Raw genomic sequence first — 27,982 nt, forward strand, 5'->3', positions numbered from 1 at the left:
TACAATGGGAGACAACTCTTTAATGAGTAAACAAGCAACTCCTGCGGTGCCGCGAGGACAGGACGCGAGAACACGGTCGTGCGCTTTTGGCGACGAGGCGTTGGCGCGCGGGCAGTCCTCGGCGGCCGCAGGCAGAGCGGATGGAAGGCGGGAGGGAGGAGGGCCCTGGGGTCCGGCCGCACGTGGGCGAAGCCCGGGCCAGCCCGGACGCGGGGCGCCAGGGGGGGCGGCCTGCGCCCCTCTTGGTCAGTCTTTGGTGAATGGCGGCTGAAGAGCACCGCCGGGTGCTCGCCGCCTGGCACTGTCACGCGCGCACGTCACATTCCAGCACTTCACTCCGCCGGATGCCCTGCGCCTTATTTTTCGTCCCTCTCGGAAACGCCCGATGCACGAGGCAGTAGATGAAATGACTAAGCAGGGTACCTCACTCTCGCTGTGTCCACTGCGGCCCCCGGCAGTGCCAGGCATGGCGCGCTGAAGGATTAGAGACATAGTCGCGCCTGCACGCTGCATTCGCCGTGTCCCGAGGTGACGCAGAACAGGGCGCAGGTCTGCCAGGGAGAGAGTGGGCAGGTTGTTTTACAAAGCCCACTGGCGAATCTGCTCATGACTCACGGCTCACCCGCAGTGAAGGGAGTGAAAAAAAGAGTAAATAAAACATGACTCTTGGCTGTCCAGTTCACTCCTTTTGAGAAACCGCGGATTCACAACCCTCCCCCGACGCGGTCGGGAAACTACATCCACACGCACACACTGTCACTGTAAAATGGCCATGAACGGAAGAAAACGGAGCACACTTTCGTTGTCGCGAAAAAAAGTGCTGGACCACAGGATGAAGATATCAGCTGGCGTCTAACAGCCCTTTCTCTCATGTGCGCAAAAGTAATGATGGAGGTGACACGCGTCTTCCATTCCTCCGGACTCACAAGCCGGTCACATATACCTCAAAACAAGGCACCCAGGAGAAACCTTCCGATTACAGAGCAGCATGACGCTTTCTTCTTCGAACGATGTGGACAGAAGGAGGAGCACTACTTGTAGATTCGCAATGCGTTCTTTTTCAGTTGGCAACGGATGAGGGCTTGCGCGAACAGTTGACCGGGTGGCTGGGCGAGCATTCTGCAGATATTTACAGCAGCCGCCGGTAAAAACACACATCTGATGTCTGACTCATAACGTCCCGGGTCCAGCTTGCAGACGTGAGAAATGCCCTTACGGATGCGGCTGTCATGCCCCCGGCGTGCAAACCGCGCCGCCGCATGACGTTGGCAAAAGTCCTCGCGAGACGGTGCGCCTATTTCAGATGGGTCCTTCACACGAACGGCCTGAGCAGCGTTGCGGCTAGTAGCAGCACGGTCCCGGAGGCCAGTGCTGGCGAGTTGGCGCCGTTAGCGACCGTGGTGGGCGGCGGCGCTTCGGCGTGTCCCACGGGTTCCATCTCTGGGGCCTCGGGCGCCGCGTCCCTCTGCAGGCCCTGCGCGCGTGCGGGCAGCCTCTGGGCCACGGGCGCCTCGGTGCGGTCGAGCACGTGGGCGGTGGCGCTCTCCGGGTGGCGTCGAGACTGCTGCTGGGCCATGGCGCTCGACATGGCCTTGCAGTCGAACCACCAGACAGACGTGGCGCGCGGGTACGGCGGGTCGCCCTTGTCCACCTGCGCATCGGACACACGAGAACCCTGAGGCAGATGCATGCCTGACACACACCGAACATTTAAGTCGCGCAGTTCTTTCTGGCCGGTTACACATTTGGACAATTCTTGCCTCGCTGTCGTTGCCACTAAACGCTCTGGTTAGTCTTAAGTCCCATTATAGGGCCACTAAAGTGGAAGTATCGAAATCGTATATGTGGGGCTGCAGTGACTTCATAATTTAGTTATTAATTGTCTAAAGTCAGCTTGGCTTGTTTTTAATGCTTGGAACAAGAGCGGAATTGGCATGCGGATTGCAGCTGCTGCAGTGATGTTACATTGGTTTTCAATGTAGCTCGTAATTGGTTGTTTTCTTTTACGAGTCATAAAGTGCTGCCATTGGTACGATCTGAAGAGGTTGAGGACCACGCATAAGAGAGCAGGGTGTAAACACTTACGCCAAAGTCCTTGTCGTTGAAGCGGTAGTAGTGGGAGCCCTTGAAGAAGTATGAGTATCCGTTCTGCCACTGGAAGGCGGCGTCCAGGTGGTCGGGCAGGCCGTTCCAGTTGCTGATGGGCTGCGGGTAGCGGTCGCTGACGGGCACCTCGCTGCGGCTGTCGTAGCGCCAGTACTGGGCGCCCTTGAAGAAGTACGTCTTGCCGTTGCCGCTCCACACTAGCGCCGCGTCTACGTTGTCCGGGATGCCCTGGAAGCCGACGCTGATCCTCTGCGGGTAGCCCTTGCTCACTTGTTTGTTCCGGAAGCGCCAGTAGTTGTTGCCCTGCGCCCAGAGAGAACCCATGGAGACTGAAATTGGGGGGATGACATGTGAGCTTGCAGCGCGTTTTTCCAATGAGGGGAGTGGGAAGGCCTCAAGAGCCGCCTTGTCGCGCCGTGTGCAACGGCGGTACGTAAAACAGTCTCTGGACTGCGACCACGTGCAACGACAGTTATCAGGAGAAATTGGTATCTAGCAAATTGATGCCAACGGCTAAGAGAGCTCGGTCTGCCTAGCTTACCGAAAAAATTCGCAGTCTTAAAAGATTCACCTTGGTCCACTCAGGGATGACGGTACCAAGAAATAACCTCTTTCTGTACGCTATTTATTTGCTACAACGCATAAATACTCGTTACTTCGAATGAAACCTTCGTCGCTTACTCATATTATAGGTAAACCAGGAGGCCGGCCGAGAACGAAATAATCGACAATTCGAAGTGGCGCCATCGCAAATTTCAGCGGAACACCCCATGAAGGTATGTCGTAAAACAACAATTATCAATACCGAATGTTACAGCTTTCTCACAAATATCTCGACTGGCAGAAAATGGGATCTAGTGCGGGGTAGGGCGAGACCTAATTAATCGTTCTTGCGCGATAAGTAACTTCCTGGTATACAGTGGGTAGACAGATGGGACAAGATAGGCGGTGATCCAAGGTTCGCATTTTGTACCAGGACGAATTTTTCTGGAACCGAGAAATTGTAGAGAAAACTGCATGTATGTCTTCTATTAGCCGTCGGCTGCATTCGAACTAACCACAATTTACTTTCCTTTTTTCAGGTTTCAGGTTACGTGTAACCTTCAACACTATCCGCGAATATGTGTGGTTGCCGCCTCCGAAAACCTGCAGCTCTCCACATAAACGCCGTCCCTCCTGAAGTTCCTCTGCGGTTGTCAGAGTCAGTATACATTTCAATTTCGTCCACATGTGCCGCAGTACGCGTGCAAAGAATACCTGACGAGGCGCGCGATTAAATGGCCACCATGGAATTCCTCGAAGGCGCACATCGCTGAAGTCTCACCTTGAAGAAGAACGTCTTTCCGTCGGACCAGGTAAGCGCAGCGTCGATGTGACCGGGCAGACCTCCCCAGTCATCCGATATTCTCCTCGGGTAGCCGTCGGCGATTCCGTCCGTCTCAATCTTCCAGTAATAGTCACCTGATGCGAATAGGAGAACACGCGTGCCATAAATTTGGAGCACTTGTAGTAAAGTGGAGTGGCGGGACGTGCAGTTTAAGCTGGTTGATAGCCTATACTCCTCAAAAAATATATCGCGACGGGGAAACGAACACAGCACAAGCAGACGCACTGAAAAACTTGTGCGTCTGCTAAGAACAGACGGGAGGAGGACAAGAAGAAATCCGGGTAATTCTGTTCTCGGTAGCAGATTTCTTCTCTTTCTTTCCGTACCTAACAAGTGACGTATAGGCTATAGAAACCCCGCGTTTTCCCCTTGGGTCAGAAAGCCAGATTCATACAGCCACGCGAAGTTTTATTAAACGCCATGAAGATAAAATGATTTGTGCCAATAACAGTGGTGTCAATTTTATTGCTAACTTCAAAGAAATAACGGAGACGTTGAAGCAGTGGCGACTCCCCAGCTACTTTCCGGCGAGTTCTCCATGACGTCACAAAATCTTGCTTTGTTCAGGCGGCCGCCACCGGCCGCAGCCACGTATCTTGCTCCGTGGCCGCAGCCACTAGGGCGCCTCGATTCACGCGTCGAGGCATCGAGGCACCCTATAACAGCCACCGCCAAGAAAAATAATTGGGCGATTGTAGCGATGCCTCTAGTTCTGTTTTATTGCATCATTTAGTGCTAACGTGCAGTTCATTGGTAATTATTTTAGTACTGGCGTCACTGTAGCGCGAAATTTGAAAGCTGTTCAATATTTGCTTTTTTTTTTTTTAGTTTAAAAAACGTATTTCGTCGTTGGAATGCAACTGAGTGAGTTACCAAAGGCTAGTTCCTTCAAAATGGACAACGTTTTATTTTGTCTTCATGGCCCCTTGTTTTATACCTAAAGCATACACTTTCAGGACTGCGCGCTTTGTTATCCTGTCTACAAAAGCAACAAAAATTGTCGGTGGACACCTAGCGCGCAAGTCCTGGATGCGGAAGAAAAAATTTACCGAGCTGGTACACAAGAGCTGTAAGATAGTACATACAACACAGGTTTTGGAAGCTGGTCACTGCGGAGCTCTGAGAAATAAGTTGTATGTTTCGCAGTCAACCAAGCAGTGGCCCTGATACGGAACTACGATTCGATTCTCGGGGAGGGTTGCCAGCAATCGCTGGGCCATTTCATTATCCCTGACGGCGGAGTTTAGAGCAAAGCTGCACCACACGCGTGTGTGTTTGTCTACATAAGCCTGGAACGAGGCGCGCATGGATCTTGTGATCCTACTGAACCCCTTCGGACTATTCTCCAGTGCACCACCACAAACGCCGGCTCTAAAATGCTTTGGTTAAAGGCTTGCCCATCCCATTTTACTGCATTCTGTCTTCTGATGCTGGCGCTAACTCTTTCACCAAAGTAGCACTTGTCTGACGTGACAGACGTGTCTATCACGTCGGGCATTTCAATCTCATCACCAGGACGGGTAGACGGCGGGCCCTTGCACATAGACGCTTTATTAGCGTGTTCCACTGTCTTCCTGTTGCTCTTAGTGCTGCTCAGAGTTGCCTCTCTCCTGAACGACACATTTTTTGTTGTTGTTGTTGTTGTGAATGCCTGCACTGTATACTCGTAAACAAGCAGTTTGCTTGTCGTCGCTGGAGTCGTTTATAAGTATATTAAGTAAAAAAAAATCACTGAAACGACTCACGCCATGTTCAAAATATTCCCAGTGACGCACTACTTGCGCTGCGCGGAGTAATATCGGGCTACGGTGATAAGACACAGCGTCAACTTCTGTTGCCGTTCTTAAGTTTTAACCGAGTATATGCGGCGTCCTCGCGCAAGGCTGCAGCCGTTATGCCACAGCGCGTCCAGGCCATTTGCGCAGGCAGGCAGGCGGCCATCTTCCTTGCGACGCATGCGTGCCTCCGCTTGTCGGCACTTGTGGCGCAGTGGAGGCACGCGCGGCGACGTCGCTTGGCCGAGCCGATGACTTGGAAAGTGCGCCACTATCGACCAACGTGCCCTGAGCCGTGAAGGCTCGTCGCGCGAATCGTTCGAACTCCTCCCCCTCTCCCCGGCCTGGCGACTCCTGTTTTTGTCCGCAGGAGGAAAACCGAGACGCCGGCGGCAGATGCCAAGGCCGTTCGGCCGGCTAATTGATGCTGAGGGCGGGGAAGACGCAATGCGAACGCACCTCGATGGGGGAAAAGAAAGTATCGAAGCTGTGCTTGCCTTCTTTGGCAGAGCCCGGCTTTTCTATTACCCTTTAGGCTTATACACGAAAATGGCTGAAGCATTTTAGAGTCGGAACCTTTGTATCGTTTGCCGGTCGTCACGGCGCATCCCTGTAGGGACAGCCATGGCCAAATAAATAGTGAGTACGAAACATTAACCAGAACGTACGAATTCCGCAGTTTCCGGGCAAGTCGTGTTGTCACATGACTCAGTTACAGCAACGAATGCGCACTTTCTAAACATTCCCGAACCGCGCAAATATTTGGCGCCCACTACCCAGGGTATTAGATGTAGTCTGCATAGTGTGTGGGGAAGAAGTGCGAGTTGTTTCCCCCTCCTGCCCACTTCCCGTGTCCGTTTCAAGAGCGAATCCCGACTGGCTGAAGGCGGACGACATGGATGTGATGTGCAGGGACATGCAAGACGGGGTTCCAGTTTACTGTATAGCAGGGCTATAGTGACGGGCGTGTTTGTCTGTGGGAGGTTACGGGAGGGGTCTTCATCCTGCTGACAATGATGACGAGCTTTTCTCTTCCTGTACAGGATATAGCAGCATTAGAAGCTGCAGGGAATCGTACAGGAGCAGGCTTTCTGGCCCGCCTTCTGCACGTCGCACCAACGCGAATTCCCTAAATACAAGAAAAGCTTTGCCTGCATGCAAGCAGCTGGGCAAGACGGACTCCGGGCAGGTGAAGCGGGCTTACCCTTGAAGACGTAGGAACTGCCATCCTCGGTCCTGGTAGCGGCGTCGATGGCGGCGTCCTGGCACAGGTCTGGCCCCGGCTGCGCGGGCTTGCGGCTGCCCTTGCTTGGCGCCTTGGTCGTCCTGTGCACGGCCCCTGGGGTAACAGCTCGGCATTAGACTAGAACAGGTCCACCAACAAGCTCGCGAGGTGCACGCCGTGCCAGCATTCGCCGCATACGCAGCCAACAACACTGTTTCTTGCTTTCCGGGGCATGCCAGAGATCAACTGCGCTTTTTTGTTCGTGCATGCTCAAGTTGAGAAGTTCTCACTCCAATTTGAGTGGCGACATTGCCCCGGCAATACCGTATACTTTCCCTCATCACAGGGCTTGCTACGCGTCTCACGCCTAAGAAATTTGACTTAATTATGGTATCATGCAACGAGAAAATGTCTGGTAGCAATTGTTGCCCTGGTAACTGCGAACAACACATGTACGTTTACATACTTTGCTCGCACGCATTTCAGGCCACTGAATACCTTTTGCGAGTTATTTTGCATGAAGATGAACAGCTGTGAAGGTAATGCAGGTAACAAAGGACCAAAGTTAGCGATCACTGCAATAGACGAAGCGTGTGCTGATAAATGGTACCAGACCTTTTTACGCGGCCGGGAGTAAACCTCGCAGAGCGCCTTTAGCACAACTTGCAATAGACTTAAGTTTTCACGTCAAAGGCAGCAATGTGGCTGATGCCAAACAGACCTGCTTCCATGCGGCACAGAGAGACGCCGGTGAAGACGACGTTGTCGACACGTGGCACTGCTGCTGCACCGCTTTCGAGGAACGCTTCCCCGAAACAACGTTTTAGTTCCAAATAAAGTGACGTCGCAAACTACGTCCTCCGACTCCTCGTTGGTCTTCATCAAGCGGCCTGCTGTCGGCCATCGAGCATCCCAGCCTACGCAGCACGCCTACCGGTGCAGCGCCCTGGCTCCAACCTCTTCCCCGAATCGGACAACGACGCCACCAAGCAAAAGGCACGCAGGGCTTGCGAGGGAGCGCGTGTTCAGCGACTCGGAATGTCCCACCTTCGGGAATGGGATGCACAGGCCAGGCACGAGAGCGTGAATGTGTTAGGTTGGATTGGTGTTAGGTGGTTCGCCAGCGAAGAGCCAGGCAGAAGCGCACACAGGAGGGCAAGGACGAGCAGGGGCAGGCACGAGGCAGGTCCTTGTCGTTTATTGTTAGTAGTGAGGGTGTTAGCGAGTCCGGACACGGACGGCATGCGGGGGCAGTAAGCGGGCTCTCCTACGCGGCCAGGGGGGCGGCCAATGGCGTCTGCGCTGCGGCGGGGTCCAGGACGGGAAGCGGCGCTCGGGCACGTAGGGCGGCCACGCGGCCCGCGGGCGCCAGTCCGGCCGAGGGGCGAAGCGCGGAGGCTGGCCCTTACCGTAGAGCGCCTGCACGCCGTCGATGTCGTCGCGGTCCAGCTGGAAGCCCGGCTCGAAGCCGCGGTAGAAGGGAGCCATGAGCGACCGCCGGACGTCCGAGTGCGAGAGGCCCAGAGAGTGGCCGAACTCGTGCGCCGCGACTTGGAACAAGTTGACACCTGTGAGGGAGCACCAGATGACGCACGGTTGTCACTCCTGAAAGGCTGCTGCTGAGCATGAATTCTGCGATGCGGACATCCGCAGCTCGAAATCATTCCGGTAACAGCAAAACACATCGATGAGGGTGTCGGGGCTTTTCAAATGCAAGTACCGATTGAAATAAAGCGATCGTTTCTTTTCACCGAGTATAAGGCCATTGGCTGCTGAGCTTCATTTTTTTTTTTTTTTAGTGTCGCGGTGGGGGCGCCCTAGAACGGGCAGAAAGGACTTACTGTCAACGAGCTATCTTGTTGGAAGGAAAACTCGTCTGCCGTCAATTTGAAGGCATAAACGCGCTTGCTTCCTTGTTCTGAGTGTCCATTTGTTCTCGTCCGCACTCGCCCCATTACCTGCTGCACTGCGGGTTGTTGGACCTTTATACGTGCAGTCGTCGACTAAGGTTTCGGCTGCTGATTTTTTAGACTGCTCGAGTTTTGCTGGAATGTGTGGTAATACAGACACAAACGTCTTTTCGGACTGCTTGATTACTTTACCGCCCCCGTCACATCTTCAGAGTGTGTTGCATAAGCTTTTGCTCACACGCTCCGCCCTGCAATTTTATGGGCTTCAATACGCCGTACAACAGCAATGAATGTTGCCCTTATCAGGCACCATGAAATCGTCGCCCACTTTGTCATGGACACTTTCCTCGAAATGACCCTCCGGTGGCTCGCTGGAAAGCCGCATGGGACGCGCGCGTTTAACGTATTTCACGGTTTACGGGCAAATTTCTCAGAAAGCGCTCAATAAAGGGCCTGCCTTCTCTGATGCGGAACAGTGCGACGCTGCAAGTTTCGGGGAAAGAAAGAGATAGAAATCGCGTTGCTTGTCATATGCTGGTTTCCGCGCTCTTTCCCGGCCCAGTACGGGGTGTGTGCCGCATGGGTTCCGCGGCGATGCGGCAGCAATTAACGGAGCGAATGGGTTTTTCCCCCAGCTGCCGTGGACAGAACGTTTAATCACGCCGTTCTGCGTAAGGCTACACGCCGGCCACAGGGCGCGCCGGGGCAAAGTATATGGGGCCGCTTCTTGGAATCCAGACCGGGAGGGCGCTCTTGTCTGCTTGGGCGCCAAAGTGATAGGGATCGCTAACGCACTGCATGCGTCTCGTGACCGCATGCTCCGGAGTCCTGAACCCTGACCGAGCCAAGGAGGGCTGGGTATACCTTTGTACCGGGTGCAAATGCGTTGCGAATTACCGAGGCAGAAGCCGCTCGTTAGAGTCCTCACCGAGAGGTCGCCAAAGGTTGCTTGGGCGAAGTGCATCCGCCGCCGGACTCAATATGACTATAATAAGGCGACAGCAATCATCCGCGATCTCCACCTAATCACTCTGAACATCGAAGCCGGGGTTGTTCGAGGTGGGGCGTGACCCCCTCCTGCTCCTGAGCTGCTGCACGCCCACAGCGAGTTCCCTCATGTCTCCAGCTGAGCCGAACACCAAAGGATCCCATTTTTCCCTCTCTCCCCTAGCGGCCCGCAGGCACCTTACTTCCATCAACAAAAACAGTTCATGTTCATACGCATCTATTCGCGGAGTGCGAAAAGAAAACAGTGGTTCCGGTCGCGGTTCAAGAGATATACGTGTGCCACTTGGGCCCAGCAGTGCTGACCGTTGTACTCGTCAATGGTCCACTTCTCCTCGTCGTCGAAGTGCGCGTCGCCTCCGTAGCGAGGGAAGAAGGCGTGCGCCAGCGTGCCGCCCGGGCCGTTGAACGGGTCCCCGTCGCCGTGCTCGCCGCGAACGAATTGGATGTCGATGTTCACCGGGCCGCTCTTCTTGTGCGTGAAGCTCAGCGGGGACACGTCCGACCACATCTGCAAGTGTACGCGATCCTGAAATGAGCGCACTGCAGCACCAGGGCTTAAAGCCTGCCCAATCGCTAAAAAGCACGAACGGTGGAACAAAGGGGCTGTTGGCTGTGAAAGTTCTGATCGCAATTAGACTAGACGCTTCTCCCTGGCTGGGCATTCATGCTTCACTGTCTAGTTTTTTCGGAGCACCATGATTGCCGCTTAAATATAGAAATGTTCCACTGTGATCGCACTCCAGAAACGAAACCACCACGGAATCTTGTTCGTGGCTAGTCACCACGGAATCTTGTTCGTGGCTAGTCACCACGGAATCTTGTTCGTGGCTAGTTCGTTTAGTTGTTTAAACCATAGAGTTTCATACAAATAACTAGAGGGGAAACTGGCGCTAGTGTCAACGCGAACATGGCAGCGGCGCTTACGCTTCAATGGGAATGATGGGTAGTTTTGGAACCGGATTGCGTAGGATCAAAACGGACTTATGGCTGCGCAAATTGTGTTTTTTGACAAAAAAGTTTTTATTGCCCGGTTCTCCGTTTACAAATTACATGGTAAACAAAAAAGTTAGGGACGAAAAACCGGTTTTGTACGAAATAAAACGGCGCGTTTAAATAAAAAGCAGACGCGGAGTCGAGAAGGTTTGTGGAGCAGGTTTGCCATTTTCCGCCAACTATAGCAGGACGCGGACTTCTTTAAAAACTACTTGTAAAAGTTTCGGCGCTGGTGGTTTGTAATAGTAAGAGAAGTTTGTGCTCATAAGAAAAAAGAAACCGATTACCTTTGGAGAAGTTATTCTTGCGTGAATTAGTGACATCCTACAAGCTGCGTTCCTATCAGCCGCCGGTGCTGCTGTTCTACGACGTAGGAGCCGGCGCTCGCACGAAAGGTGTGGCTGTTCCAAGCGATTCGCAACCGTCGTCAGCTTTGACAATATATTGCTCTGCCGAATGAGCAGCGCCGCAACTCCTAATTAGCAGACAACTTCGCCGCACAGAGCGCCGTCATTTGTGTTTTCATGCTCGCTGTGCGGCAATGCATTGATAACCCACTCAATTCGCAACTCTGGTTGTAAAACATTCCACTCAGGGCGGCGTCAGTGCACGCGAGGCATGCAGCTCAAGGAGAAACGTATTTTTGATCACTCCTCCCAACACCCCGCCTAGGCAAATGCGTTCATGCAAATCCAAAACGAAAACGAAACGGCCTGCAATCCGTAGTAAGTTCCACGAGCCATCAAGCGCCAATCCGAATCCACAACTACCCATCACGCCCATTGAGGCGTACGATCGCAGCGCCAGTTTCCCCTCTAGTTATATTGTAAGAAACTCTATGGTTTAAACTGCTGTACACGCTGGACCCGCAATTTCTAACCGGCTGAACAAGAACCCCAATTTTTACATGGGCGCACACAAACAAAAATTTAGATCGACATGTCAGCAGGACTCAATCACAGGGTTATATACGTTGGTGTACTTCTTTGCCCATTAAGCTGCGGTGCCCGTCCACAGTTTGTGGCAGTCAACTAATGCAGATTAGTCTTAGATCAGACGCAAGTTTTATACTTTTTTTTTTTTTACTTTTGCCCCCCGTTGTAGCAGTCCCTGTTTGTTCTCTACGGGACGAAGACCTCATTCAGTGGCTTTTAACCCCCTCTGGCCCGGTGTCAGCCGAATACATTGTTGGTTCTCCTCCCTCCGTCTGAACAGTTCTGATCTCATGTCCCGCCTCCTGCAGATGACCTTAACCTTAACGCACGCGTGAGGAGGAAGAGTGGCACCTTGAAGGCCCGGGCGATCTCCTTGTCGACGGCCACGCGGTCCTTGATGCGGCGCGGGTACTTGCTGATCCGGTAGGACAGCTCGTTACTGGCCCACTTGGAGCCCTGCAGCGCGTACCGCCGCCGCCGCCGCCGGGCGTCCAGGCCGATACCCCCTTTGTCCCGGACGCCGCAGCGCGGAAGCTGCATCGTCATCGCCGTCTCGTTGTCCACTCGCCCTGCACACACAGAGACAGAGAGGCCCGTTTCACCTCGTAGAGCCCGAACTTGGACGGGATTCTTTGAGTTTTGAATGCCTAATAAGCATTTGCACGAAGACATCCGTCTCGGGACGAAACAGCGCAAAAGAAGGGACAGAGTGGAGAAACGACGCCAACAAGCGCCGTTTCCTTCCAAGATTGACCAACTTGCCCAACTACGAACCTTGCGGCAGAGACCGGTATGCCCGCCTGTAACGCTTGATGAATCACCCTTTGCAGCGTACGAAAATGCTGTTAATAAAATTCACTATACAGGGCCTGCATATTTCCACATAAGACAACCTGTGCTACCAGTAAAGCTATTTTCTTTGCAATGCACATTAGCAAAAGGTGAAGCCGACTTTAGGAAGAAAGTCTGTGTGAAGCGTTTTATAGGGATCCGATGCGGTGTTATGAGAGCGTTTAAGGAAAGGTACTAGGGACTGCGTACTTTGGTATTAAAGTCCCTGTATTCTCCCGTAAAAATTTCCTCCCGGGTGTATATTTTTTGTGTTGTACTGAAGTCAACATTAAAGCATTAACATTAAAGCTCTCAATTAACATTAACATTAAAGCTCTCAACAGATATAAGTACATTGGGTCTTACAAAGGGATTTAGCAAAACGCGCATATAAAAAATGACTTCCCAGCAATTAATTTTTGTGTAATAGCGAAGTCGACTATTTCTTAGCGCGTTTTATCTCATTATGTGTCACCAACAGGCCCAAACCTCGTCCCTCTCGACTATAAATGAGCTCGCTGTATAGCAGAGCGGCGCATGCATTTATCCGACAATTGTCAAGCGCAGGCGTGTCATCCAACACCACAACAACGGTCTTTCAATGCTTTGCTTTTCGTTCTTTTGTCTCAACTTGGGCCATTAAACGCACGAACGTAATTCCAACACTACCAGCGAGCAATGCGAGATAAAAATGTGGCGTATGTTAGCGAGCAGTCTTCTTCACCCCATGACAGCGTCGAGGCAAAGAGAGAGAAGAAAGAGAACAGAACGGGAGCGATGCCTCTGCTTTACGAGAAGGAATCCACACAAAACTCATCGGCAGCAACTTATGCGCCGCATTGTTTCCCGCCTGGCCAGGCGCCAACGTTACGCGGAGGCTGGGCGCTGCGTGCGTGGTACAGAAGCCCTGTCCGTTCGCAACGCAGCCTGAGTCAGGCAGCAGCACGGCTCGGAGAGAGTGCTTTACACAAGCGAGATGCAAGCAGCGCTCGCCGACACTTCTTCCCGTTCCGCGCACGTCGGCGCTCTTGACTCAGAGCGGCAGTGGAGCTGGGGGGCCGTGCGCGATATTACGAGGCTGGCCTTCCGGGCGGCCGCTTTGAGTCATGGTGAATGGCTTACGCCAAGCTTCCCACGCGCTGCCCCAGAAGCAATTGGCGGCGGCCCCCGGTCGCGCAGCATGAGTCAGTGCTCCCGGCTCGCATCCATGCGGACATTCCTGCAGGCTGCTGTCGTCTGCCAAATGTCCGTCTCAGTCGCCTCATTTTTTTTTTTTTTATACTGATCGCGGTGTTATGCCTGTATGAGGCTCCGTCATCGGCCGTAGAGGCGAGCTAGCTAAAACTCGCTCTGCTGTTGGCACCGAAGAAAGATTCGTAAAGAAGGCAGAAAGCCGGACTGGCTCAAGGTTGGATCTCGAGCAAAGCAGCCAAAGAAAGAAAAACAGAAACAAAAAAGCACTGTGAAGGCATCACGGAAGAAAAAAAAAATCGCGTTTTTCCCGTGCTCTTTTCTCCCGTGTCGGGTCTTTTGAAGCGCAGCAGGATTTCGTCACCATGGGTTTTTTGGATTTTGTCTCCTGGTACCTGCAGCCAGGAAATCGACGTGTTCTTAGCCTGAATTCTAACCCTAATTCTTCCAGACAACCACCCCGTTTACAAAAAACAGGATAATGAGCGTCGGCAGGGGTATTTTGTGACTTTACCAGATTTGACTATTTTCTTTTGTACATGCCCAGAAGAGATAACAAAAAGATAACAAACAAAGTGCCTGCAGTAGCTGTAATTTCCCATTTAGAGCCAGCGCAAGACCAAAGCATACTTTCGCGTGATAAAGAAGAAAACGCGGAAGCGACAAAAGAGAATCGAAACTGAGTTTATACGGTGTTATTGAGCACGTTAAGTTAATCACGAAGCACTGCCTACAGACGCTGTTCCAGGACGCTACTGCAGTTCGCCGGGAGGCTCAGTGGTTTGATGTTCATTTTAACGCGAAGCTTTATTGCTCTCCCTGATGCCGTTCTACGCCAATACACTCCGAAGGAAAGCCAACTTTCTCTGACGATGATGATGAATGATCGTGGGTGAAGTAAAGAAGAAAACGCTTCCCGTAACCGGAATCGAACCTGGGTCCCTCGCGTTATGGAGCCGGGGCCTATCCGATTACTCTATTTCGACAAGGTCGAAGCGAGCGCCAAGCGGCAGGTACCGATTCGCGCCGTACACCCCAAACCCAAACGTTAGGCCTACGGAGTGCACACCCCAGAGTTGATGTGGGTATTCTAGAAAGTGTTGCGTATCTCCACAGGAGCACATACTCGCAGTGTAAGATTAGCCGACGGAAGAATCCATCACGAGAAAGCTTCGGGTCCAATCATCGTCGTCGTTAGACAGAGGGGTGCATGATTTTTTACAATTATGACAAATGAGATAGGCAAGGCGATTCATGCAATAGACAATTTTCGCTGGATCTCTCTCTCTCTCTCTCTCTCTCTCTCTCTCTCTCTCTCTCTCTCTCTCTCTCTCTCTCTCTCTCTCTCTCTCTGCGGCCACCTTAACGAAGCAAACATAGCTCGCTACAGGAAACGCAAAGCTGGCACCGTGCACTCTGCGCTTTTCTTCAGCCCCCGCGCATCTGCGGCGTTCATTTCCGTGTTTCGTACACGCGTCCAAAATTGAGCATGCAGTTAGCACATATCGCGCACCAAAATGAGTGAACTGGTGGACGCACAGCGCGGCGAGAGCGAAGCTTTTGAGTCGTTCGCGCGAAACGCGCCCTCAACAAGGTTAACGGAAATGAACATTTTTTCTTTAACCATTCTCCGCAGTAGGCGTGAGTTTTTCTTCCCTCGAGGCAATTAGAACTCCATTTGTTACTCCTTTCGAAACGAGCCAGTCTCGCACGGGGAGCTCCTCGTCGTTTTGTGTCTCTTCGTTTCCTTCGTGTTCCGGCCTGCTACGTGCTTCGATTTGCGAGGTAGACACAAGGTCGGCGGAAAAGCGACCCGTGTTTGTTGCAACCTTTTTTCTGCTCCTTATGGAAATGGGCGCCGAACACAAAGGACCTTTGTGAACGCCGATAAAGCTTGGAAGCATCGGCAAGTGCCGCGTTTTTTTTAAACTGTATAGTACATGCGCTTCTTCGCACGATCTCGTACTGTACGCGCACGCTGTGCACGTAGTGAGACGTTGAAGAAACACGCGAGTTCCTCCCGTTGGAGTGCAATTACTGTCGATCTGCGCAGCAGACATATAGCCTGTACAGAACTAAGTTATGACGCAAAAACTATAAATGACTTATTTTAGCTTGACCGCAGTAAGTACGGTGTGTTGGCGTTGCTTTTCTCCATACAGGACAGTTTTACAAGGAAGTTGTGTATGCTAATCCCCACAGTTCAGCCCCTAAAAGTGTCTTCACAGCAACGCACTTATGTATAAAGGTGAAGCCGACTTTAAGAACATCGTGTAAGCTTGGTATTTTTAAGCTGGTTTTCCCGCATTTGATGTTGGGCATTGAAGCATTGTCATTTATGGAGGAAGCATGGTTGCAGCCCCACTTATTGCTTCTCCGCATTTGGGGGAGGGGGGGGGTGCACGCGCAGGAAGGTTTTACGAGCCCCATTGACATACCCGTTCTGCGGGTGGGAGATTTCAACGAAAGCGTCTCACGGCCCGATACGACCTGACTGCTGTACTCCTTGGTCGAGCAGTTCGGGTTGGTGTTTTTCACAGATAGTAAAATACCACTGACGCGGGAGGGCAACAGACGGCATACTGCTTGTCCCCTGGTGTAAAACTGTAGTCTTTCTAAGTTTCGTGCAGCTAATTAGCAAGGAATTTTGCTCAATCGCAAATTACAAACAAATGTTTTTCGTTTTTTTTTTTTTCGTGCACTCCTTGCACACCGACCAGCTTCGCTGGCCAGCCTGCTTCATAGAGTCGAACGGCCCTGAATTTTTCGCCCTACTTTTGCTGGCGAGGTACTTAGCTTTCTGCCCTGCGGACACGGTCTATATATAGATTCATTTTCACGCCGGGTTAGCCTGAGCCAAACGAATAAGAAATGACATTGCATTTCGTGGCGGTTTGCCTCAAGCCGTTGCGGTGTCGCAGTGGTTGCTAAGGCGTCGTGCTGCTGATCTCGAGGACGCGGGTTCAAACCCGGCTAGGGAGGCCGTTTTTCTGATGAGATGTCAAATGAAAACTCCCGTGTGTTGAGTTGCGGCGCACGTTAAAGATCCCCAGGCCGTCTAAATTGATCCGTAGCCCTGCACTACGGCGGGCCGCATAGCCGAGGAGCAGCTTGAGCGTGTTGAACCGCCAAATTCGAAATGCAGTTGTTACAACATCGCGAAACTTCAATGACACCCGAAAAATCTTTTCAGGTGTAGACTTATCCTCGGGTGAAAGCATAACTGCAGTTTTGGTTCTTCTGCAATAATTTAGTGCGTTGAGTCATGTTGCATGCGTCCCTCAAGGGTCGTTTTTTTTTTTTTTCTTTCCTGCGACAGGTTTTCACAGGCGTGAGACACGTCCCTCTCGGAGTTAGATAAGCCATCCCAAGTGCGGCCGCACTGCGAAAAGGAGATAGGCGAAATGACGTCAGCTTGTCGCAGAGGCACAACCCAACCTTGCCACTTACCCACTCGCTTGTGACGCCACTTCGTTGCATCCATTTGCGAAGACTGCATGCCCGACAGCCTATGTATCTGCTCTACGCAAAGGTGTGTTTTTCGCCGCGTGTTGATTTCGTTTTTCCCATTCAGGAAGTCCGCGATGTTTTTAGCCTGTCCTTGCCCCGGGCCAGAACCAGTAAAACCAGTGCTTGGCTGCAAATCAGCCCGCAGGTCTTCGATGTCTATCTTTGAATAGACAGCGCTTCAAGGCATTCGGGCTGCCCGCCCTCGCTCTCCGTTTCTCCGCCTCATTGGCCTCTTCCTTCGCATATATCGAGATGAATAGCCCGGCAACGCAGGGGCGCCAATTTGCCGCCAGGTTGGCTTTTCCGACCGGGAAACTTTCGTCGGGCGGGGGAGAGGGGGCGGGTGTTTCCCATCGTCCTGCAAGTCCGCGCCAAGAAACAGCGACACCATCCGGAGCATTTTTTTTTTAACTGTTTGTTTCAGCCGCACGTTTCTGTATCCCTATATAGTTCTTTCCCGAGCGCAAGCTTTCTGCGGAAAAGCGTACTAACCGGATAGAAAATAGATAGCAACATTATAGTTTGGATTCCGCACCCCCTTTTTTCAGAGCCCCCTCTTTTTCTGCCGTTTTCTTTTCGTTTACCGGGACACTAAATGACCGGAAACTTACGCTTGCGTTGGGGCGAAACCCGCGGGACTTGATAGAACAGTACATCAAGCACTTGCAGGTGAAAACACGTTCGGCGGCAATGTAGGATTTTTCTCAGGGGCTTTGCTCAATGAACGTTTGGCAACGTATGAGTCGGCTGAATTGGGATGCCATCATGGTGGCGGTGGAAGCCCTCAAGGTTGAAAAAGATTCGAAAAGTTGTAACGCCAGATCTGTGGACCGTCGCCTGCATTTAAGCACGCGCTCATTTTTTTCAGCCTCTACCATAAGAACTTGTCTTCCTGATAGTTAGGGCTGCAGCGGGGGATAATTTAACTTTGGCGATCGGTAATAAGCTTAGAGTAACTGCGTGTTCGGTTCTGGCGGAAGCGTTTACCAGGAGGAACGATATGGTGGTTACATGGTATACAAGGGACATAAAAACGATTACCAGATCTCCACTACTTCAATGCGCGCCTCGCACCTTTCATGATTTGTTTTTCGAAATAAAAAAAAAGGGCTAGGTTATTCATCCACACCTTATAAACCTTCACCATTCTTTGCGATAGCGAGTGCGATTTACAGCTCGTACTGCGTGTAGATCATTGATCGTCGGCCTACGGAAGAAACCGTTTTATGACTTTAGGGTTTCTTAATTTCGAGGATGTAAGGCGAAGCTTCAGCAGCGCGTCATCGTTGCTGTGAATACAGCTGGCGGCGCGATGGCACAGGGGAGTGCGGTAAGGCTGCGTTATGCCCGGTCCGACTGACGTTAGGCCAAGCGTTGCGCTGCATAGCCTCGTCAAACGGTATACCCGCAGTTGGCATACAACGAGTTTGGCGCCGCTTGGAAGGTCGTTTAGCTTTACGTTAGGGCTGCCAAGGGTTAAACCTAACCATAGGCCTAACAAGGGCGTTTGGCAAAGGATCATAGTAACAATAAAATCGCGGAAAATGGTGGTGACGACGCTTCCACGACCAAATCCATCTCGAGCCACCCAAGCGTACATGTCGCCTGCAACTCGAATCAAGCGCGCCGACAGTGGACGCATACCCGCATACGGTGTACTGGTCAACGCTATGTGTGGGACGGAAATTAATGCAGGCTGCCTTACCACGATATTTTTTGGTTGGCGCAGCTAAACCGTCTGTCATCTATTTAAGGTGTCGCTTCCGCCTTTCTTTATGAGTAGCAGTAGTTCCAAAAAGGCTAAAAAGTATCGTGGTAAGCAGTTACATAACCTAGAAACGTCCTGCGTTGTCATCGAGCAGCACGCGAGCGTCTGAAAGGAGTGTGGGCAGCGGTCGCGCGGATCGGTCGTGGCCGGCCGTGGTTGTTGCCTGCGGCACTTGCCGCTGAACAAACACGCGGCGGTGGACGTCACGGCGGCCTTCTGCGCGGCTCGCCTTGGCCGCGGGTGGCGGAAAAGGCGCGCGCTCGACTGGGCGCATGACGTCATAATCGTCCCATGCCGGGGAGCTGCGCAGCGGCGCCGACGACACCAAATTACGGCTACCTGCCGAGAAAAAGGCCTTCTCCTCTAAAGGGGCTGTCCTGTGTAATGTGCTACATCGCAGGGACATGTGTGAGGCAAGAGGGAGTGAAATAGCTTGACGAAACTGCGGCTGTAACACTGAGATGAAACAAATGCGACATAGTGTAGGCTTACATCGTTAAGTAGTGCTTGAAACTGGACGACAGCAGAGAAGACACACACGACGGCGCTAGTGTAGGCTCGCGGATGTTTCATTTTGTTTTTCAAATTCTTCGGCTTAACGCGCTGAAGCTACGCCAGGGCTATGAGGCGTGCCGTAATGGAAGGCTCCGGGTTAATGTCGACCGCTTGAGGATCTTTAACGGGCGCCGAAATCTCAACAGGTGCGAGTTATCGCCCTTCGCCTCCACTTCCTTTTCAACACGAGTTCTTTCTTTTTCCCTAACGAACACCAAATGTACAAAATGGCAATAATTCCTCTGTGGCATTTTGTTTTTTGCCGCTGCCGTCGGCCCGCGAGAATACGACATCGCCTTATAGGCCGCAAAGCTGGGCTCTCTGACTGCCTACACATGGCTGCATGTGTATGCAGCTGCCACCCCGTGGACGCAGGCTGCCACCCCGTAATTTGCATGAGAGATGCACGGGTTGTGATCCTCCACGTTCGCAGAAATAGTGATTGTTATTATCGCAGTAACAAACAAAATTTGGAAGAAAAGATGCACGTGTCCAGAAGCACGTCTCGGGAAACAAAACGATAACGGCGGTCACCTTCTTAACAGCGGACAAAACTCGCATCTAAGACCTCGCAAAACCGGGCGGAATGCCGATAACGTCGCCACTCTAATCGTTCAGCGCAGCCGGTCAGTAAAAATGGAAATGAGGTGAGGGGCCGAAGAAAAAGAAAGCTGCTGCTGTGGACCGCGTTCCTGGACGTCGCAGCACGGAGCAGCGGCGTGTGTAATGACCCCCCACTGGCCTGCGCCGTGCATACCAACACGCAGTGCGCCTGACTTGGCTCGTCGTTTACTGCCCGTAACCGCAAGTACGGCTCGGTGAAAACCCACGCCGAAAACGAAAACGCGTTAGAGTTAGCGGCAAACAAGCCGGTTTCGGAGGCTTCTCACCGTGCAACAGTAAAACCCTAAATGTCCTGTCCCTCTCGTTTTAACGTTTTACGCGCCGCACCATGCATGCCTCGTGATTCTTAAGAAAGAAACGCTGGGGGCGTAGCTTTCTACCTAGCAGGTGACACCTTGATTCGACCAAATAGAGAGGTAGATTGGGATTGGGGATAGATTGGGGACTGGCCTGTAGCAAGACCAAGACTCCTATACATTCCGTTACATCCCCCCTTTCCCGCGCTCTTTGGTGCCGCGCGATTATTGGTTGTGTCATTGAATGTTCTTGTGCGTTCACGGCCCGGTGCGCCCCTTGAAGTTCCTCCTCGTATACCCCGACGGCTTGTCGTTCTCCGCTGTGCACGTGAGCCTAACCTGGCTCCCAACTTTTGCACTGCGCAATCGTTCAATTGCACGTTGTGCCGATCATTAGCGAAATTTCAACACGGCCGAGAACCCCAATTTGGGAATATTTAAATAAGAACATCCTTAGCTTGCCGAACCGTAATCCCTTTAGTTCAGTGTCTTACGTACGACACGCACGCACGCGCACACACCGCGACTCTGTGGAACATACGCAATACGCTCGCAAACTACGCGTCCTCCATGAGCAGAGATACTGTAAACGTTTTTTGGCTTTTAAGTGTTCGTGGTTTTCGCTGCACTAATGAGGAAATTCATATTCGCGGATGGGTTAAGCGTATAAAGCACGCTGGCAGAAACCATGCCGCTGTGTTTTGCTGGTTGGCTCAGGACCAGTGAAGCGCGTCAAGAAAAAAAAAACACTTTTTCCCCCCAAAATTATCGAAGGTTGTACGCATTGAACTAAATAAATCACGCCAAAAAGCAGGCGCTCTTCACTGCCAGACGGGGCGCAGAACGACGCAACTTACCGGTCACCTTGAGGCCTGCGAAGCGCTGGAACTCCTTGACGGCATCGATGAGCGCGTGCTGGGAACGGAGAGCTGCCGTGCCGTTTTTCGGTGGCTCGATGTAGCCAAACTTTTCCAGGTAGTTCTGCGTCAAGAGAACCACGCTTGCGTCAGAAATGCGAAGGCAGATTGGAGCCGGCCCACCGCCGTGCTATTGAAGGCCATAATCTTAAGCTTCGATTCAGTGTCATGCACCGGATCAGCAAAGCGGAACATAAGCACGAGAAATGGACGGCAGATTTTTGTGTGTGTGTGTGTGTGTGTGTGTGTGTGTGTCTGTGTGTGTGTGTGTGTGTGCCTTGCGAGGTTATAAAGTAAGCAGACTAACGAGTATCCCCTTCACACAGCGTGTGATTTTATTTTATTTTTAAATGTTGCCTTGAACCCAAAGTGCCGGGGTACTTCGGGCGAAACATTTTATACACGACCAGACGCAATAATAGGGTGCGCACGAACTGCGGGTACTGGGCGGGATCGTACAAGAGAAATAAGGTCGCCTTCGATTTTTTTCGTCTGAGCATGCAATGTGCACAGGCCTGGAGCCAGGAACATAACACTTGCTTGTGTGCAGCTCTACAGAGATCATTGCCCCAGTGTGAGCTGCGACATAATGGCAGCAGCTCTCGATTACAGCTCCGCCCGGGCTCCTGCGTACAGGGGCTATAATTCACTCGTCGACGCAATCGACGACTACACGAGACTTTTTTTCTTTACCCCGCACAATTCCCGTGCGGTGGGAAAAGCGGCCTGAAAACGAGTTTCCGGAACGATGTGCTTGTACTGGACCTTGCTACAGCTGCATGAGCGAAGGGCCACTCGAAACGATCCCATTGTCGCTGGCTATAGACGCGTTTAGCAAGTTCGTTCAGGCTGGCACGGTCTTTTTCTGGTGTGCAGTGCACCAGCGACCTTTCTGGCAGCACACAATCTCTTACCATCAGCCCTTGACGCCGCTTCCGCGGTCTTCCACTTTGCCCGAGATGTTCAGATTTCTGCGAGCGGGCCACCGGTCGCGATAAGTAACCCAACAAGGGCAGCCAGCCATAGTAGCGAAATGCACTCTCGGCGTTCGCCCTCTACACCCAGAGATCTTTCCCACTGCCTCTCCCATTTTCGGCCGCCTTTTTTGCTCTTCCACAAGCGCGAGCGTTCGTAGTGCTCGACCCTTCGGCGATCGACCATCGGCCGGCGCCCCGTCCGAACGTCTGCGAGGCAGCAAGCCAGACTGCACGCGCTGTTTCTCGCTTCTTCTGCCCTTGAAATAAAAGACCGAAAGGTGAAACGACGCGCCGAACCGCCCGTCCAGTCAAACGCGCCGAAGCTTGACTCATCAGACAGCAAGCGAACAGCGCTGCTCTCGGATGTCGACGCTTGTGTCCGCCCCCATGACCGCCAAACCGCGCACTGCGGGACGGCACACCACCGCGTTCTCAGAAATGCGATCGAACAGAGCGCCGTTCTTGTTAACGGCCTGATTTTCATATCGCTGCTTTCCAGGACGCGTGGGAAAGCGCCGCTGAGTCACACTGCACGCAACGAGTACTGGCTCGGTTCATGCACGCCGAAGCGAGGGACTTTGACACCTGGCAGGTGCGAGTCCTGCACATCTCGGTTGCCGTGCCTGCCTTTTTGACGGCGGCGAAAAACAATATCACTCGTGTACGGGAGGCTTTAAAAAGCGACCACCAGTCACGATCAATGGATGGATAGGTTTTACAGTGTGAATCGGGGCACGTCGGGCACGCTGAACCTACATTTCAAATGGGAATTTTGTAATTGGGGGAGTGCTGTCGCCGGGGCGCAAGCGGTTGGCCAAGAGCAACGAAGTTCATCTTTGCAAGCGTTTGACCATTTCCTCCTGCAGGACATGTATGTTGGCTAGAATCCGGCTGGGCAAAGGTGCTTTTTTCGTTCGTCTGCAAAGGAATCCAAGCAAAGAAAATGGCGACCGGGGAAAAACTCTTGAGCCTACTCCGCAAAACCAATGCATTGAACCGTAGACATCTGGCGAATGACGCTGAATGGGTAGGCGTATGCGGCTCCAATAATGGGTCATCCTTCAAAGTCTGCCGGCTTTACGCGTTATATTTATTGGGAAAATGCGCTGCTGCTCGTCTACGCCGAGGAGCACATAAGGCATGTTTCCCTTTTCATCTGTAACCTCGATTTGCCTACCAAACTGCTAAACGCCCATTATGCAAGAGTAACCCGCCTCCTTTCTGCCTTTTAAGTTCGCCTAAGTAACATTGTGCATGCGTGCGCAGGTGTGTGTTCAGCGGTGAATGCGCTGCGCACCGTGGCTGAACAAGAGCGCGCGCAGCGGAAGAGAGTCCAGGGCTCGGTCGTCTTCCCGCTCGGCAACGGGGACGCTTCACCGAAGGCCTTGCGGCACGGAAGAGGGGAAGGGGGGAGTGGGGCACCGGGCGGACTCGACGGCGGAAAGACTGAGCGCCGGCTGAGCCAACACGCGGCTCGGGGCCGCGCGGAATTTCAGGGTCGCCTCAGAAAAGCGGCACCAAAACAGAAAAGTCAAAAGTGCAGCGCTAAACATCCGTCACAGTGCTGCAACATTAAGCACGTGGAGTAGCGGTAACAAAATAATTGCAGGAACTCCTTCCCAACTGGGAATTGTCGGACAAATGCTTAATTAAGCAGCTATGTTACACACAGAGTCACATTAAAGTCGGCTTCACTGCTTTACATAGCGCGCTGCTCGGGAGCAGTTGCATTAAGAGACAATATAAGAATTCCTATATTAAATTGTTATGGCCGAAGGGCCTTTGTGTTAGATTCATGCTTTACGCAAATGTTTTGCAGGAAAGCGCGTTTTGAAGTCGGATTCAGTATTATACACAAATGCATTGCTGAGAAGGCTTTTTATGAATATTAGGAAGCTGATAGCGTGAAGCTCTGTAGACACTGCCTCTTCAAAGTCGGCTTCACTACTGTACAGTTACTGCATTGTTAGAAAGACAACTTTCTAGGAGCTATATAAGCGTTCATATGAAAATATGAAGGCCCTAGCGCCTTTATTACTAGCATTTTCTCATGCCGCGAAGTAAGGTGCGACTTACCAAGGGTTAGACAGGTTTTCACACTGAGTGTACGAAGAAATGCTTAATAATTGAACAATAAATAGACGCTAACGGCTCAGCGAACACCTTCCTCACAGCAATCTCGCCGAGGTATTCTATTCACCGCCCGCATGGCGACCTTGAATGCCGCGATAAACGGGCAGCACTTTGCGAGTTCTGAGACGAACATACGCAATACCAAGCAGTTTAACGGTCTCAAATTTTCAATTTTTTTACCGTATGTTCGCAAACAGACTAATATTATAAATTATAATTTTTTTTACATATTCACCTCTATACTAAAGAACCGCAAGAACTACTAAATTTTTGTTCTTCACTGTTTCTGGAATAACAATTAAGCCATGGCTTGAGGTCCCTAGTATGGAGAGTACAAATAACGGTGTCATATTCAGACTGCAAGTAACTCTGTCGACAGCCGTCTCCCCAACAACGTCCTAAGCTCCTTAGCATAGTTTTCGGCTACGGGTGACAAGACTTGGCCGTGGGCAGATTCTTGTATCTTGAGGAAGACATCGCGAGAGAACCCATGGTCCCAATGACTCTTGAGCCATGAGATCGTATCGGCCTCCTCCGGACTGTAGCCCTCACGAGCTGGCCGCGCACGATGTGTAACACAGAGCTAAACTCAAGAACAAACGTCGGCCGCGAGACACCCAACAAGGGGCCTCCGATGGACACAGTCGAAACCACATTATGAGTCAGGAAATGCAGCTGTTTAAGGTCACATGTCGGCGCAACAGCTCGTGGCAAGAAGAAAAAGCAGCTGGAAATCCCACTCTTTCGGAACGAGGCAAGCGCGAATGATGGCTCGTTGAAAACACTCGCTGTGCGCGCAGCTACGGCGTTATTTGTTCCGGAAAAGGGGCGCTTCTGCTCGTGATTCATCTGAGACGCTCATTTGGCCAGCGTCCACAGAGAGAGTCGGCGACACGCGTCAGCCGCACGCCTGCCGGAACTACTTGGTCTGGTAATGACCGCAATCGATTCGTGCCTTGCCTCGGCGGAGCTAACCACGCCAACTGACGTCACCAGCGCTTCACTGCGCGGACTAACTGCTCGGCGGGAAAGAGGCATTGTCACGGGATAACAAGGGCCTCCGACAGCATTGCCCGCCGTAAAAGTCGGTAATGACAGATGCCTGCGCTCGACGCTACGACCGTCTTGGCAGAGCTGACAGGCAGCCGGCAGGAGGCCAGCGACGGTACTGTGCGGGGACTTCTGGCACAAAGAAGGAAGCGGCGTGTGATCACACCTGTGCCACAAAGCGACTGCTGCGGCATACGTGGAGTTAAAGGATTCCGGATGACGACGTGCGACAGCTCCTGCTGGGAGTTGACGGAAGAGCGCAGATAAGCCGGACCGCGCGCCCTGCCACGAACGCAAACTAAAAATGGACGAAAGGCGCCTTGTAAAACTTATGCAACGACAAAATGGTTTGGCAACCTGCTTGTAACGCAGCACGTAAACTGGTCTTCTCAAGGCCTCGAAACAACGACATAATGTTCTGTCACAAATGCAAAATAGAAGGTGCGAGCGTCGGCTTTTAGAGGCATGCACAAGACCTGGTCATACATAGGTTCACCCGCTTAGCTCCACGGCGTGTTCCGCTTCGCTGCCGGTCAATCTCCTGAGAAAGGACTCGGCGTCTGCTTTTCCTCAAATCCCGGTGAAGAGAAACAGGGAGGGGACGAAGTTATGGCAGATGGCTTCACTAAGAGCCTAGACCGGCAGTCTCCGCAACGTATGCGGACTTCTTTTTGCTCCAGCGCGTTTTTCGTCGGACGCCGTCATTGTGTGCCTGGCCCGGGAGTAGCAGAGTCGGTTCCATGGAAGTCTCAAGAGAAGAGAACCGACCTTGAACCCGGCCAGCAGCCGTACGAGCCGGCCAGGTAAACAGGGCGACTCCCGTCATCCGCGGTGGCAGCCCCGGTCGTCCGCCTGAATAAATTACGCCGCCTCATCGGCCGGTCGCTCGGCGGCGAAGCTCGTCACTTTCGGCGGTGCGTGTCAGTCAGAAACGCGCGCTCCCTCGCCCCCTCCGAGCGTCTCTGGCGCTCCTCGCGGGGATGCTCTCTTCCGAACGTAAACAGCTCCTTGACGGGCTTCAGTGTTGACAAACACCGGCTTGCCACCTGCCTTGACGGCGCTCTAAAAGGAGGCAAGGCGCGCGAGCGGGTGCATTCATCACGCCGCGGTGAAAGGCAGGAGGAAAATGAGCCGTTGTCCACGCTAGCGTTGAAGGGCGACTTCTGCGGATCCATTGTGTTTCCCGTTGAGGTGAAACTGCCAGGGAAGACGAGTGCGGGCTAGAAATGGGCCGCAAGGGTGGTACGAATACTACAATTCACTTCACGAGCTTCGTGCAGCATGTTTCTCAACAAGGCGCTCACTGAGAGCGTCAGCTGACCGTGACATCCCGGGGCGACCAGGTGAATAAAAGCGACAATAGGCGTTGGTGCTTGGAGGACCATTTCCGTCCCTTGGCAGGGCTGGTGGAACCGCGAGGCTCCAACTCCTATTGTCGCTTTTATTCGCCCGGCCGCTCTAAAATGCCGGTGGCCATATTCCATGTCACTATTGAATGTTTACAACCGTTTAGCGTTCACTGTGATGCACTCAGCTTGGGAAAATAAACTATGCGTGCAGTTGTACTGTGCCAGGCATAAGCAGCGGATGAGGGGTTTCGTATAGACGGCCTTCGCTGCAATTAATCACAAAGAAGTCTTTTACATGCAGGCGGTTCTCAGCACGGGGACTTTAGCGGTTTCGGAGTTAACGGTAACAGAAGTTCTACTGCCAGCATAAGTTTTGATGAGGTGACGAAGCTTCGCACCAACTTATCTTGCCGATGAAATGACTGTAGCACGCTAGAGAGAGGCTTCACGAGAAACATATTTCAAGGGGAAACCATGCAAACATTCGCGATGGTTTTAACAACTGCAGCGGCTGTAATCCAAGGAAAGGCCTGTTGGCACGAAGTGAAGGCCGAGCGCCGAATACCTGACATTTTCCCTTATCCGCAAGAAAGATGCCAGCAACCACCAACGGGAGGGTGCGCAGACCGCCGCTAGCCGGGTGCACGTGCGCGTTTAGAGGACCGAATCGGAACCATAAGGGGCACGTGTCGTCGTTTTGGCTCTCCATCAGAAACAACACAGCGACGGGCGCACGTCGGTTCGGCGGGGTCTCGAAGCCGTCGTTGAGCTGTTTCTGCGGGACAACCAAGCGTGGAGCGCACCGGGAACCAACTTGGAAGACAGACGTGGGTGGCGGCAGGCGTTCGAACCGGCGTCCTCGGCACCCAAGGCCACAACTCACCACGGCCATGTCGCTGGAGCCCGAAGCAGAGGCGTCGGCGACCAGCGCTGACGCCACCACGAGGAAGAGAAGCGCAGCGATCGGCATCGCCGGCAGGCACGCATCGACGAGTCCCCGACGGCGCATGGCTTTGTTTTGCGCCACCGACGGCCGGCGTCGCCCTTATGAGGCTCGCCCTCTCCCGCGGGAGAGGGCCTGGGCCAGCCCATTGGCCGGCGCCTCCGGGACGGCCCGAGGCTCCCGGCGGCCAGCACGGGGGAGCGGAGCCCGGGCCTTGAACCCGGCTCCGGAATGCGCGCCGGGGACAACAACCGCGCACCTGTCCTCCCAAAACTCCGCTGCCGGCAGGGCCCTCCCGGAGGACCGGGTCCCGACCCAAATCGCCGCTGACCGCGGGGAGCGGGCCCGGCGCCGGGACTCGGCCGCGGGGAGCGCGGGGAGCCGCAGGTAGATTGCGAGGCCGCTTCCGGCGTCGCTTCCTTCCGGAAAGCTGCGGAAAAGCGTGACGTCAGGTTCGTCGGACGACGGCCCCGAGCCGTTCACCGCGATTCCCGGAGAA

General features: G+C 52.8%; 1 protein-coding gene across 1 annotated transcript; it reads right to left on the reverse strand.

Annotated features, from left to right (window-relative positions):
• Positions 1-27,582, reverse strand: Mmp1 (Matrix metalloproteinase 1). Its single transcript, XM_077700445.1, has 9 exons — positions 27,424-27,582; positions 20,972-21,095; positions 11,691-11,908; positions 9,715-9,919; positions 7,903-8,061; positions 6,473-6,607; positions 3,431-3,567; positions 2,086-2,409; positions 1-1,651 (listed from the first exon to the last, which is right to left on the reverse strand). Exons 1-9 carry the CDS (start codon positions 27,547-27,549, stop codon positions 1,313-1,315), a joined length of 1,767 nt encoding a protein of 588 aa, XP_077556571.1. The 5' UTR covers positions 27,550-27,582; the 3' UTR covers positions 1-1,312.
• Positions 27,583-27,982: the final 400 nt, after the last annotated feature.

This window comes from Haemaphysalis longicornis, unplaced genomic scaffold, assembly GCF_048455015.1.
Source record: "Haemaphysalis longicornis isolate Haplotype H1 unplaced genomic scaffold, Haemaphysalis longicornis Haplotype H1 scaffold_2, whole genome shotgun sequence".
Classification (NCBI taxonomy): domain Eukaryota; kingdom Metazoa; phylum Arthropoda; class Arachnida; order Ixodida; family Ixodidae; genus Haemaphysalis; species Haemaphysalis longicornis.

What these genes read in the sequence shown, in the direction of transcription:
- Mmp1 (XM_077700445.1), bottom strand. Translation starts at nt 27,549, where the DNA reads ATGCGCCGTCGGGGACTCGTCGATGCGTGCCTGCCGGCGATGCCGATC. An exon ending in CGCAGGCCTCAAGGTGACCG is followed by an intron (nt 11,909 to 20,971) that starts GTAAGTTGCGTC and finishes CTGTGTGTGCAG; the next exon opens with GGCGAGTGGACAACGAGACG. An exon ending in AGATCGCCCGGGCCTTCAAG is followed by an intron (nt 9,920 to 11,690) that starts GTGCCACTCTTC and finishes GTACACTTGCAG; the next exon opens with ATGTGGTCGGACGTGTCCCC.